The sequence below is a fragment of the Hypomesus nipponensis genome, chromosome 26 (genome assembly GCF_054491055.1).
Source record: "Hypomesus nipponensis isolate SF chromosome 26, ASM5449105v1, whole genome shotgun sequence".
NCBI lineage: Eukaryota > Metazoa > Chordata > Actinopteri > Osmeriformes > Osmeridae > Hypomesus > Hypomesus nipponensis.
The window spans coordinates 4307121-4320880 of NC_140386.1; the positions used below are offsets into that span (position 1 = coordinate 4307121).

Genomic DNA, 13760 nt, shown 5'->3' on the forward strand with positions numbered 1-13760 from the left:
GGGCACTCTGGTGTGTGACTGACATGCTTTGAGGGGTTGGACGTACACACTGGGTTCTAGAACACAGCATGTTTCCCAACCCATAACAGTAAAGCAATACCTATCATGGTCATACCCCCCACCGAGCCCACACACACGCGCACACACACGCACACACTTGTGAAAATTACAGTGCTTTGGTGGGCTGAGAGGGCCACCTACACACCTGCCCATAGGAATGTTGGTGGAGGCTGTGTGTGTGTGTGTGTGTGTGTGTGTGTGTGTGTGTGTGTGTGTGTGTGTGTGTGTGTGTGTGTGCGTGTGTGTGTGTGTGTGTGTGTGTGTGTTGGAAAGTGGGTTGTTTATATCTCATATCGAAAAACAATAAAAAAATGATGGTCCGATATGAAAGATAATTGTTTTTCTTACAGTTGCCGACCAAACACTACAAGCAAAGAACCCGGCTCGATGTTGACAAGAAAGGGCATCAAAATTGCTTGCACGTTTTGCAGACAGTGACAAACAGCGACCAAACCTCGCAATGTAACACATTACCGTCATAGTGATGTTATCGTAACCTGTCCTGTTCTACATGGAGGACCCTCGTTTGGCCGGAGGTCTCGAAAGCCGGGGCTCTCCACTTACATTATTCATATGGAGGGTGTGACTTGTTGGCTCTTTTTCCGCCTGTATAAAACGAGAAGTTCGCGTAAAAGAAAATACAGATGGAGAAGGCTAGCCCGCTCGCTGTGTCACAGACAGTCCCCTTAAGCCTACGTGACAACTCGCATACTGTCCCTTTGTGACCAGCTTATCGGCAGAATGCCCGCTCTCTGCGTGCTTTGTCTGACTGCTGTGCTGGCTGTATTCACCCGGTTCGCGGACACCGTGGGGCCGGTGGTCCGATGCGAAGCGTGTGACGCCGGGGCGCTCATGCAGTGCAAGCCGCTGCCAAAAGACTGCGTCGAGAGGGTGCGTGAGCCTGGCTGTGGGTGCTGTACGACTTGTGCCCTTTCGGTGGGTCAAGCTTGTGGAGTGTATACGGGACGCTGCGGCTCTGGCTTGACATGTCAGCACCAACCGGGGGAAAGCCGACCCCTTCAAGCCCTGCTCGAGGGTCGCGGAGTGTGCTCAAGCGCCGCGTCGAGAAAGCTCATCAGCTTTCTGTTACCCGCGCAGAAACAAGGTAGGTACCCCACCGTTTCAAACCTCGCTCTTTCACGCAAGAACGCTTATCTAGGCTTGTGTGATCCAAATACCAATATCTTCTGTTGAAAACGACCTGACAGTATGTGCGGCCAACCATAGCATATCCTAAGCAGAATTGTTTCTGGTGGTCAAAACGTTATGTGCGTTTTATGGTTTACTGATCCATTAGTGCGACACGCTATTCATGATCGCATAGCGACTCTTTGACTTGCGGATTGAGGGGCACATTTCATTCAGATGCACTGTAGTCAAGTTCGCCTGGCTCGAGCGCTTTGGTGGACTCAGTATAGTATAGAAATCTAAATATATGATTGTAGAGGCTTTAAAAAAGTTTAAATAAGAGCCATGTAGATTAATCCTCCTGTTGGTGTTTCGCCAATTTGTCAGTGCGCGTTGCGCACGCGTGACATTAGTGCCAACCACAACCAAGGGGTCTATGTTTCGACCACGCACTTGATTTTGCAACATGTTGTGCTTTTCTGCGTTTTAATAAACAATATATTTGTGTAGCGCCGGTTTTATTCATTCGAGAGCCCTCGCCGTTGCATTCCCCCAGTTTGGCCGCTCAGTGCGCTAAGGCGCGCATGTACCGATACTCCAGTATTTGTTGCCCACGGATAGATACCTCTCTGTGCGTGTGTGAGTGTGTGTGTGTGTGTGTGCGCACACACATATGCGGGAGGGCGCATGACATACTGAAATGTGGCTGCTCCAACTCAATGTTTTCTCAGGTGATGTTATCTTGGAGTGGATGGAGAAAAGGGGTGCATTGATCATGCGCAACGGTTATGAATACTGAACGCAACGTTGGGGGGAAATGGCATAGATCTACAGCACTACACCATCAATAACTAACCTGCTAAAAAAGACATGATTTGAAATACACAGGAGGCAAATGACAAACTGCATATAGTTACACTCAATAGGCCTATGTTCCGAGCATTTCACCTACTTGTGAGTACAGTACACATACACACTCTATTGTGCATTCGGTCATAGCTGATGTCAGACCTCGAGACGCCAGTGTACGTTTTCTTCTCTTTGTTGTTTGGCTTGGCGACACACACACACACACACACACACACACACACACACACACACACACACACACACACACACACACAGCCCATTGTAAAGGCTTGTCAGCAAAATCCAAGGATGCCAAGCTAGTTTACAACTCTGGGTTTCTCATGCACTGTTACGTGGGCTACCTCCAGCTATTTTCTTCATGCCGTCATTTCTCTGTGGTGCTACTTTGTGCAAAGTGGATTTGGTTATAAGAATCGCTTCTGCTCCGGTTCACAGTTCAAGGGAAGACTATGTCACAGACTGAATTACGTGGCCCTGGAATGCTCACCCTTGTCTTGCAATCCCACCCACAGGAGCTCTGGGGTTCAGAGGAGATGCACTCGCCGTATTCATTAGATACTGAAATGTGTGCACCTTCTGAATTTGCGCCCCGTCTGGCGCCCCCGCTGGCTGGAGGCTGTATTTTCAGCCTGGTGGTTTTGCATTTCTGAAAAGACCAAACCACTCTTCCCAGAGTTTAACGAGACCTCTCACCACAGTTTAAGCTGTTTACCCCACTGCCGCCATACAAGCAAATTGCGTAATATGTTTATCAAAAAATACATGAATTCTTACGGTGGATCGCGGCAAAGGTTTACGTTGTGTGTAAACATTCCTGATCCAAATTGGGATCACTCTGTTTTTTCGTGAGAGTTGAGTCAAAACCATTGGAATTGTATCAATTTTCTTGTCACTGATTAATGTTCTTGTTTATGTAGGGGATGTTATTGATGTTTGTGTTGACATTATCGTTTGAAAGGAATTATTTCGAGTTCTGGGTAGTCTGGGAGACCGTTGACTATGTGACTAATTGAGCAGGTGGTTAAAGAGGGGTTGGTTGTCCACCACACATGCTCCACCCCTGCATGTCCCTACCCACCCACAACTCTTTAAAGCTCCAATCTGGTTCTATTTAATCCTTTAGCAGACTGTATGTATGTTTCTGTGTGTGTATATATATATATATATATATATATATATATTTTTTTTTTAATATATATATATTTATATATATATATTTATATAGATATATATCTCTATCTATATATATATGCAGACACACACACTCACATAAATATTTATAACCCTGCCCTTCCCTGCCTCTGCTCCACCAGTATCCATTTGCCAGGTTTTGGTGATGGCGTGAGCGCGTGATGGAGAAGACGTGTCATCCCTGACAACAGTCACGCACCAGTCCCTCTCTCTCTCTCTCTCTCTCTCTCTCTCTCTCTCTCTCTCTCTCTCTCTCTCTCTTTCTCTGTGTCTCTCTCTCCCTCTCTCTCTCTCTCTCCCCCTCCCCCCCTCTTTCTCTCTCTCATTCTTTCATTCTCTCTCTATATTTCTTCTCTCTCTCCCTCTGTCTCTCTCTTTCTTGATGTGACTATACAGGTCCTCCTCGCGGCTCCTTAACTCCCCCCCCCCCCCTCCCTCTCCAACGTACCGTTGGGCTCAGTCATGCTGATGTGGCCAACTGCATGCCCCCTGCGATGTGCTGTGGCTGTTTGGCGGAAGCTTGGTTCGGCCTCCTATATTAGGAACAGCTATTCATCGCCCCGCCGACCCCCCCACCCTTCCACCTCCATTCGACCCCCCCCCCCCCCCCGCGCGCACCCATCCCCCACCCCTCCACCAAGGCCACCACAGTCGCCAGACTTGTCAAATTGCTCCGGCGCTGCGTCTCTGTCCTTTGATATGTCAGGGACCCGGAGTCTATAAATATGGGGAACGGGCCCACTCGCCCCACTTGTGTCTCCTGATCTGCCTCTCTATATCTTTTGGAGACCCCCCGTCCCCCTCCCCCTCTCCCCCCTCCCCCTCTCCCCCGTCCCCCTCTCCCCCCGTCCCCCTTCCAACCCTCCACCCCAACACCACCCACATCCCTCTTATCTTCCCCATCGTGTTTTCCTCGCTTCGGTCGCATGACTTCACCCTCCCCTTCTTGCTCGTGTCCGTGGCGCTGGGGACTTTTGGAGTTTTTGAGGCAGGTCCGGGTTCTTATCTGCCCTTAAGCACAGCGCGCCACCGCAACCAAAGTAAACCTCACCTCACGCCAAGCCGCCGACCTTTCGCTCGAAGCCCAAGCCTCAACATCCTTCCCCCCCCCCCCCCCCGTGTCTCGACAGAGGACGCTGGGGACCCGGCTGAGGAGCGGAGCGCCAACGCCACCGAGGCGCAGACCGCCGAAGCGCCCGGAGAGGGGGCCGCGGGGGGCGGGCCGCGGGGGGCGCCGGACGGCAGGGTGCCCCTGAACGCCAGGCTGGAGGTGATTAAGAAGGACCAGAGCAGGAAGAGCCACAGCTACAAGGTGGAGCTGGTGTCTGGGGGACTCAACACCGACATGCACAACCTCTCCCTGGAGAACAAGAGGGAGTCCGAGTATGTAAGTTCCCTTCCCCTCCTGCCGACGCACGCTCCTGCGCCCACCCTCTACACACACTCTATGCACACAATCTATACACTCTCTTTGTGTGTACTCTGTGCACAAGCGCAGACACACACTCGATACACACACCCTCTACACTTGGTACGCGCTCTTCATTTGCACACACCGTATACACTCTGTACACACACTCTCTTTGTCTTCGCACACTTTCCGCACGCACACACTCCACACACTCTGTTTACACGCTCTGTTGACACACTCTCGATACACTCTCCGCACACACGCTGTACACACACTCCGCACACACACACACACACACACTTTGCATTCACACGCTATACACATTTGTTGTACACACTCTGTACACACACTAATTATCCACACTCTCTATACACATTCGTCATACACACTCTCTAGTCACCAGAGTGACATGCGGGGGTCTTACTTACTGGCTGATGCATTGACTGTAGTTGTGGTGTTTGCCCAGGGCCCTTGTCGCAGAGAGATGGAAAGCACCTTGAACAGTCTTAAGATCTCCAACGTGCTCAATCCAAGAGGTTTCCGCATACCCAACTGTGACAAGAAAGGCTTTTACAAGAAAAAACAGGTGAATGTCACTCACACGCACACGCAAACATACCCCAACACACACACACGTGCATAAACACACACACACACACACACACACGTGCATAAACACACACACACGTTCACACACACACACACACACACACATCTTGAATAATCCTCACGTTGGCCCTCGAAAGGCATTCCTAAGATTGCCATGACAACAACATCAACATCAACAGTCCTGTACCAAGGAAATCAGTAATACCCATGAATTAGAGTCATTAGCTACCTGGTTCTTTCTTTGTAGGAAATGGGTTTGGTCAGGTGTGCATAAGTCTGTCTGTGTGTGTGTGTGTGTGTGTCTCTGTGTGTGTGTGTGTGCATGTGGAAGGGGTGGGGTGGAAACAGGAAGGATGACAGTGTTTGGTGGTTTAAACTAGAAATGTGGGGGAGTTGGAGTTTTGGTTGAGAGGAAGTTCGAAAACAATCTTTGGATGGGACTAAATACCCGTATACAAACTTCCTGAAGCCATACAAGCCTTATCTAAGGGATTCTGGGAATTGGGGAGATTCTGAGAAATGGGTGAATCATTATATGCCCCCCCTTATTAACACCGGTGAGTCAGAGCCCATCTCCAACCACAAATGCAAACACACACACACTCAAGTTTAGTGTCCTGTGAGTGTGCTGATGTTAACAGTGCTCCGACTCAGTGATATCAGTGCTCGTTTGAGAATCTCACCCTTGGGTGTTTACACGTCGCAGGACAACCAAAGCAATGATGCTCCTTCCTGCTGACCTCGTAGTTTGTGTCAGAGCGCGCGCGCGTGTGCGTGCAGGCGCCCAGAAGGGAGATGTGCCCGGGAGTGGGTCCACGCATACTCGCGTGTGTGCGGCGGTGTGTGTGTGTGTGCGTGCGTGTGTGCAGCGGTGTGCCAGGCTCCCAGTGCGGAGGGACAGAGAAGGGGGGGGGGGGGGGGGGGCGGTCTCACTGTGGTAAAGCCATCAAGGGCATGTGTGTATGTGTGTGTGTGTAAGGGTGGGGGGGGGCGTTGTGGTCACTGTGTTTTACGACCGGAAGCACGGCGAAGAGAAGACCGTGTGAAGGGTTCTAGGGTGACAATACTGTGAAGAGAAGGGCCAAGGGGGTGGGGGAAGGGAGGGGGGAAGGGGGGAAGGGAGGGGGAAGAGGGGGGGGGGGACAGACAGCGAGGGGTTAAAAGCAGGGGGAGAGAGGGCGGGGAAAGCAGGAAGGGGAGCACCCACATGGTTGTCCAGGCTTTTCAAGGGGTATAACCTGAATGAGTAATCAAGTATATATGTGTGTGTGTGTGTGTGTGTGTGTGTGTGTAATGTGAGTGGAGCACAGAAGAAGCCTGATATTGGCTAGCCATACCTGAGAAGGCTACAGTCCAGTCTAATTATAGCGGCAGTTAAATGAATTGGCTCAGTGTCCTAGAGTAAGCCAAGCATGCCTTCGCCGGCTTGCCTACCTCTCTCTCTCTCTCTCTCTCTCTCTCTCTCTCTCTCTCTCTCTCTCTCTCTCTCTCTCTCTCTCTCTCTCTCTCTCTCTCTCTCTCTCTCTCTCTCTCTCCCTCTCTCTCCCTCTCTCTCTCTCTCTCTCTCCCTCTCTCCCTCTCTCTCTCTCTCTCTCTCTCTCTCTCTCTCTCTCTCTCTCTCTCCCTCTCTCTCTCTCTCTCTCTCTCTCTCCCTCTCTCTCTCCCTCTCTCTCTCTCTCTCTCTCTCCCTCTCTCTCCACCACCCCCCACCCTTCCAAGGCTCTCTCATCCAGCCCCTCCTCCACTCCAACCCTCCTCTCTCATCCACCCATCCCCCATTTAACCCCTTCTCCTCGCTTCCTTCAGGCACGCGCGCTCCTCTCTATTCCCTCTGCCTCTCGATCTTCTCTTCCCACCTGACTGGCCTTGTATTGGCGTGTGTGTGTTTGCGCGCGTGTGTGTGGTGTGTTTGTTGAAGTTAAGACCCCCCCCCCCCCCCCCCTCTCCCGGACCCAAAAGGGCTGACTCACTCAACACTGAGTGTGGGAGCTCATGCATGCTGGCCACAATGGCTTTATAATGACCAAGTACCCCTCGGGGATAGAGACAGCTATATTCACTCGGTCTCTCCCTCTGCTTTGCCTTCTGGTTTCTCTTCCTCGCCTCTCTTTGGTTTTCAAACTCCTCGGGAAGTCTAGGGATGTGGGTCCATCCGTCCCTGCTCCGTCCGTCTGTCCATCTCTCTGTCCGTTCACTCATGCACTCATCAGTCCATCCATCTTTTCATCCATCCATTGCGTCTTGTGTTTGTCCATCCATCCGTCGATCGTCCATCGATCAATCCCTCTGTCCGTCCATCGGTCCTGTGTCCACGCTCTTCTGGCTTTTTACTCCACGGCCTCATTCGGCGTGTCTGCCCGCTGCCTCTCCTGTCTGCAGCGTGTCCGACCTGTTGGTCGTCAGTGCCTTCGGACGGCCTCAGTAAGACTGGATCTGTGTCTGTAAGGCTGCAGTGTGCTGAATCCAGGCTCGTTTCGGATTGGAGGCACTCTCATTAGGTCGGCTGAATTTAGAAAAAGCAATATCCTGCAGCCATATGCGGGCCAGGGAGTTACTCCCATGTGCACACACACACACACACTCTCTCTCACACACAAACACACACACATACACACAGTAAAGGGCATTCACACGCAAGCACGCACGCCCCGCCGTTCTCCCCCACACACGCACATACATGCGCACAAACACACGCGTGCATTGATATGCCGCCTATCTCCATCGTACACGCATCCAGTACCCAAGCACAGACACACCACCTTCACACACACACACACACACACATGTTCTGCTTCACCCCCGCACAGCCCCACACACACACACACCCACACACACACAGACACACACACACACGCACACACGCACAACGTTTTATAAGCCTGTGTTTACCCTGTGGTCAGCTCAGGCTCTTTTTAATGTCCGTCAGGGCTGCTATTAGCCATAAAGACAGGCATTATAAGAGCACACACTCACACACTCCCACACACACACAACACCCCCCCCATAAAGGCTGCATTATGAATGTGTGGGGGTGTATGAAGTGTGCTCTGTTAGTGTCAACTATGTGGACATGACTCAAGACAGGACTCAAAGTCTGGGAATGAAGGTCTAGTACTTACTAGAAGGTCTGAGACTTTGGTAGGTGAGAGGCAGATATCGTTAATAAGTAGCCAGGTGAGCTGATGTGTCCGAATATTCCTACAGTGTGACCGACCCCTCCCCCCAGGTGAAAGATAGATAGTGAGGGGGGGGGGGGGACAAGCCACGGAAATAATGACGGAATGTGTGTGTGTGCTTTTTCAGTGCCTTTAGCCTCAGTCTTTTATGGACAACTGGAAAGCCACATCCCTGTCTTAGATGGGGTGACCGCCCCTGCTTAGGTCTGCTCTGCTCTACTCTGCTCTGTCTACTCTGCTCTGCTCTACTCTGCTCTGTCTACTCTGCTCTGCTCTGTCTACTCTGCTCTGTCTACTCTGCTCTGTCTACTCTGCTCTACTCTACTCTACTCTGCTCTGCTCTGTCTACTCTCCTCTCCTCTCCTCTCCTCTCCTCTACTCTACTCTACTCTACTCTACTCTACTCTACTCGGTCTACTCTACTCTGTTCTACTCTAATCTACTCTACTCTGCTCTGCTCTGTCTACTCTGCTCTGCTGTGTCTACTGTGCTTTGTCTGCTCTGCTCTACTCTACTCCGCTCTTTTTACTCTGCTCTACTCTACTCTGCTTTACTCTGCTCTGCTGTACTCTATTCTGCTTTGTCTACTCTGCTCTGCTCTACTCTGCTCTGCTCTGCTCTGTTTACTCTGCTTTACTCTATTCTACTCTACTTTGCTCTGCTCTGCTCTGCTCTGTCTACTCTGCTCTGCTCTGCTCTGCTCTGCCCTGCTCTGTCTGCTCTACTCTGTTCTGCTCTGTCTACACAGCTCTGCTCTGCTGTACTCTACTGTGCTCTACTCTGCTCTGCACTGCTCTGTCTACTCTACTTTACTCTACTCTACTCTACTCTACTCTGCTCTACTCTACTCTACTCTACTCTACTCTACTCTACTCTGCTCTGCTCTACTCTACTCTACTCTACTCTACTCTACTCTACTCTACTCTGCTTTACTCTACTCTGCTCTGCTCTGCTCTGCTCTACTATACTATACTATACTATACTATACTATACTATACTATACTATACTATACTATACTATACTATACTATACTATACTCTGCTCTGCTCTGCTCTGCTCTGCTGTACTCTACTCTGCTCTGCTCTACTCTACTCTACTCTACTCTGCTCTGCTCTGCTCTGCTCTGCTCTGCTTTGCCTACTCTACTCTGTTGTACTCTGCTGTACTCTGCTGTACTCTGCTCTGTCTATTCTGCTCTGTCTACTCTGCTCTACTCTACTCTGTCTATTCTGCTCTGTTCTGCTCTGTCTTCTCTGCTCTGTCTACTCTACTCTACTCTACTCTGCTCTGCTCTGCTCTGCTATGCTCTGATTACTCTGCTCTATTGTACTCTGCTCTATCTACTCTACTCTACTCTACTTTGCTCTGCTCTGCTTTGCTCTGCTCTGTCTGCTCTACTCTCTTCTTTTCTGTCTACACAGCTCTACTCTGCTGTACTCTCCTCTGCTCTGCTCTGCTCTGCTCTGTCTGCTCTACTCTGCTCTACTCTGTTCTGCTCTGTCTACACTGCTCTGCTCTACTCTATTCTTCTATGCTCTACTTTGCTCTGCTTTGCTCTACTCGTCTGCTCTGCTCAGTTCTGCTCTGCTCTACTCTACTCTATTCTTCTATGCTCTGCTCTGCTCTGCTCTGCTCTGCTCTACTCCTCTGCTCTGCTCTGCTCTGCTCTACTCCTCTGCTCTGCTCAGTTCTGCTGCAAACGGAGACTGTTGGCAGAAGTCAGCTGGAGATGGTGCTGCTAATAGTTTACAGATGAAAGAGAGAGAGAGACGGAACGGAACGGAAATTCAGAGGTAGCCAAGCAACAGTGGGAGTGCATGCGTGCTCACTTGTGCTCCTTTGGTCTCTTTTTCTCGTTCTCTCTCCCCCCCTCTCTCTCTTTCTCTCTCTCTCTCTCTCTCTCTCTCTCTCTCTCTCTCTCTCTCTCTCTCTCTCTCTCTCTCTCTCTCTCTCTTTCTCTCTCAGTCCCCCCTCTCTCTTTCTCTCTCAGTTCCCCCTCTTTCTCTCTTTCTCTCTCAGTCCCCTCTCTCTCTCTCCCTCTAGCTCTCTTTCACCGCACACCCAAACGTACAGGGCTCCATCATCATTAGCCCTCTCCCAGGAACACAATATGAAGCCTCTCTCCACAGGCCCGTCCACTGGGTCAGGGCGGAAAAAAAGACGCTTGGCCGCAAACGCTGGCGCTGAGAGCAACTGGCGGTAGGGGGGCGGGAGGCAGGGGTGGAGAGGGAGGCAAGGAGGGAGGCAGGGAGGGAATGGGGTGGGAGGCAGGAGTGGAGAGGGAGGCAAGGAGGGTGTGGGGTGGGAGGCAGGGGTGGAGAGGGAGGCAAGGAGGGAGGCAGGGAGGGAGAAACGGAAGGTGGGGGGGGAGGCAGGGAGTGAGCAAGGGAAGGAGGGAGGAAGTCAGGGAGGAAGAGAAAGAGGGAATGAGAGGAAGCCAAGGAGGAAAGGGAACTGTGCAGACAGAGATAGAGAAAGGGGGAGAGAGAAAGAGATAGATAGATAGAGATGATGAGAGGGATTGAGGGTGTACAGATGTCTAGAAGTCAGTGGGAGAAAGGTTTTCTCCAAACTGCTGTAGTTTGAGGTATTTTAATAGGGTTTCCTCTCCATAAAGCTTCCTTTGATCCTGGGCTTGGCTGCATGTGTATGTTGACTGCGTTCCGGAAACAGACACCTGGTCAACCTCTCCTGTCTATCTCTTTGAATCCCACTAATGGAATTAGTCTGGTTCACTTAATGCCAGGGTGTCGATAAACTTCTAAGCTTGGTTCGTAAAAATGCCACCCAAAGCCGTTGCCCTGTTAAGGTGTGTTTGTGCGTTCGGAGGGGGTGCTGTGTGTGTGAGGGCCTGTGGATGTTTACAGGTGTGTGTGTGTGTGTCAGCCATAATCAGCTCCAGATTATTTTGAGAGTCTGCCAGATGCCCAGAATAGAAAGTCTGGTTCCCCACGGCCTTGGCAAATATTTTAGCAACTGCTTGTTTACTTTCACACTCCCTCCCTCCCTCCCTCCCTCCCTCCCTCCCTCCCTCCCTCCCTCCCTCCCTCCCTCCCTCCCTCCCTCCCTCCCTCCCTCCCTCCCTCCCTCCCTCCCTCCCTCCCTCCCTCCCTCCCTCGCTCCCTCCCTCCCTCCCTCCCTCATTCCCTCCCTCCCTCCTTCCCTCCCTCACTCTCACTCACTCACTCACTCACTCACTCACTCACTCACTCACTCACTCACTCACTCACTCACTCAGGCACATTCTCACTCTTTCCCTGTCCAAAAACAAGGTGCCTTTTGCTCACCACAACATAGGACCCTTGTGGACCCGGGAGCGCGTGACTCTGGCGTTGTCCATCGCAGGGTGAACCGTCGCAGACAGAGGGTGTTTGAGAGAGCGGCACTGTGACAGACTGGGGAATTGAGATCACCTTTCAGGAATGGGTGTATGTGTGTGTGCATGTTTGTGGAGATGTATATACATATTTTGAAGTAGATATAGAACATGATTTGAGTTCTGTGCTGACTTGCACGCATTCTTGTCGAGGGTCCAAAGTGGGGAAACAGAACACGGAACAGAGAGAGAGAGAGAGAGAGAGAGAGAGAGAGAGAGAGAGAGAGAGAGAGAGAGAGAGAGAGAGAGAGAGAGAGAGAGAGAGAGAGAGTGATGGAGAGGGAGAGAGAGAGAGAGAGAGAGAGAGAGATGGAGAGGGAGAGAGAGAGAGAGAGAGATGGAGAAGGGGAGAAAATATGACAATTGTGAGGTAACAGTGTGAGGTATAGAGTGGGGGGGTGGAGGTGAGGGCTAGGGGAGAGAACAGGGATACAACCCCCCCCCTCCCACACACACACACACAGACACATCTCTGGAAAAGAAGGTGTTGATAAATGAGTGTCAATTTAAGCCCTTGCCTTGGAAACACTAATCTGTTTACACAGCTTGTCTCAAAGCAAGTCCTAACCTCTTTTCATTCTCGTCCTTTCTCTATATTTCTGTCTTTCGTTTTCTCTCTTTCTTAGTCTTTTTTTCTCTCTCTCTCTCTCTCTCTCTCTCTCTCTCTCTCTCTCCTACTGCTTCTCTGTCCTACTGTCTCCATGTATCTCTCTTTCTCGCACTGTTTCTGTCTTTCTGTATCTATCCTTCTCTTCCTGCTTCTCTGTCCAACTGTCTTAATCTCTTTGCCCCCCCCCCCTCTCTCTCTCTCTCTATCTCACCCTTTCTGTCCCTCGGTCCTATCCTCCCTGTGTGAGTCTGGACGGTGGACAGGGGCCAGTGCTGGTTGAATGGTGTCAGTGTGCTAGTCCTTCCAATGCCGGTGCCGTCTACCTAAGACACGTCACTTGTTGAGGAGTGGCCTCTGGTCAATTTGAAGCAATCCATTATGTGTAGTGTACGATAACGGTGTCTTCCTTTCTCCTCTCCCCCCTCTCCCTCCCCCCTCTCTCTCCCCCCCGAGCAGTGCCGTCCATCTAAGGGCAGGAAGAGAGGCGTCTGCTGGTGCGTGGACAAGTATGGACAGTCGCTCCCTGTCTACGACGGCAAGGACAAGGGAGAGGCCCTGTGCTACAACCTGGAGAGTCAATGAAAGAAGCGAGAGCGAGAAAGGGAGAAGAGAGAGAGAGAGAGAGAGAGAGAGAGAGAGAGAGAGAAGAGAGAGAGAGAGAGAGAGAGAGCAAGAGGGTTCGAAGGAGAGGCGGTGGGACGGCGGGTTTGGAAGATGAAGGTGAGAGAGCGAGAGAGAGAGAGAGAGAGAGAGAGAGAGAGACAGAGAGAGAGAGAGAGAGAGAGGGAGGGAGAGAGGAAGGAGAGCTAGGAGCTACTGTCATCCTGGGGGACTGTGTATACATTTGAACGAGCGCTGGACTTTTGACCACGGGGTCACGTGACTGCTGGCCTGGGGGTGGGGTGGGGGGGCGGGTGCAGGGGAGGTGTGGGTTGGACACAAGCCGGGGAGCACAGCCGAGGCCTATAGGCCGAGCCTCCTGTCCATCACAGCCGTCTGCTCTGTGTTTCGGGAACCTCTGACACTTCAATGGAAACTTCGGAAGAGGGAAACGGAGATTCTCATCATCTGCACTAATCTTTTAGAGAGAGGGGGTTTTCCACTCACTTTAAAGAGGACTTGTTTTTGTGACTGTGACCCAACTCGACAAATGTGTGCGCGTGTATGTTTGTGTCTGTGTGCGTGCTGTTCGCTTGCTCAAGAGTGTCCGTGCGTTTGTGCTGTGTGTGGGCTTTTGTGTGCGTGTGCGTGTGTGTATGCGTGACCGTGTGTAAATGCTGTCCATCACTAAGCTCAGTTTAGGGATATCTGTATATCTCTGGACCATC

The 13760-nt window shown here is 51.2% G+C and overlaps 1 protein-coding gene across 1 annotated transcript; it reads left to right on the forward strand.

Annotated features, from left to right (window-relative positions):
• Window positions 1-713: 713 nt before the first annotated feature.
• igfbp3 (insulin-like growth factor binding protein 3) lies at window positions 714-13074 on the forward strand. The gene is made up of 4 exons (XM_084692968.1): window positions 714-1165; window positions 4380-4636; window positions 5127-5246; window positions 12889-13074. Exons 1-4 carry the CDS (start codon window positions 802-804, stop codon window positions 13012-13014), a joined length of 867 nt encoding a protein of 288 aa, XP_084549094.1. The 5' UTR covers window positions 714-801; the 3' UTR covers window positions 13015-13074.
• The last annotated feature ends 686 nt before the right edge of the window (window positions 13075-13760 follow it).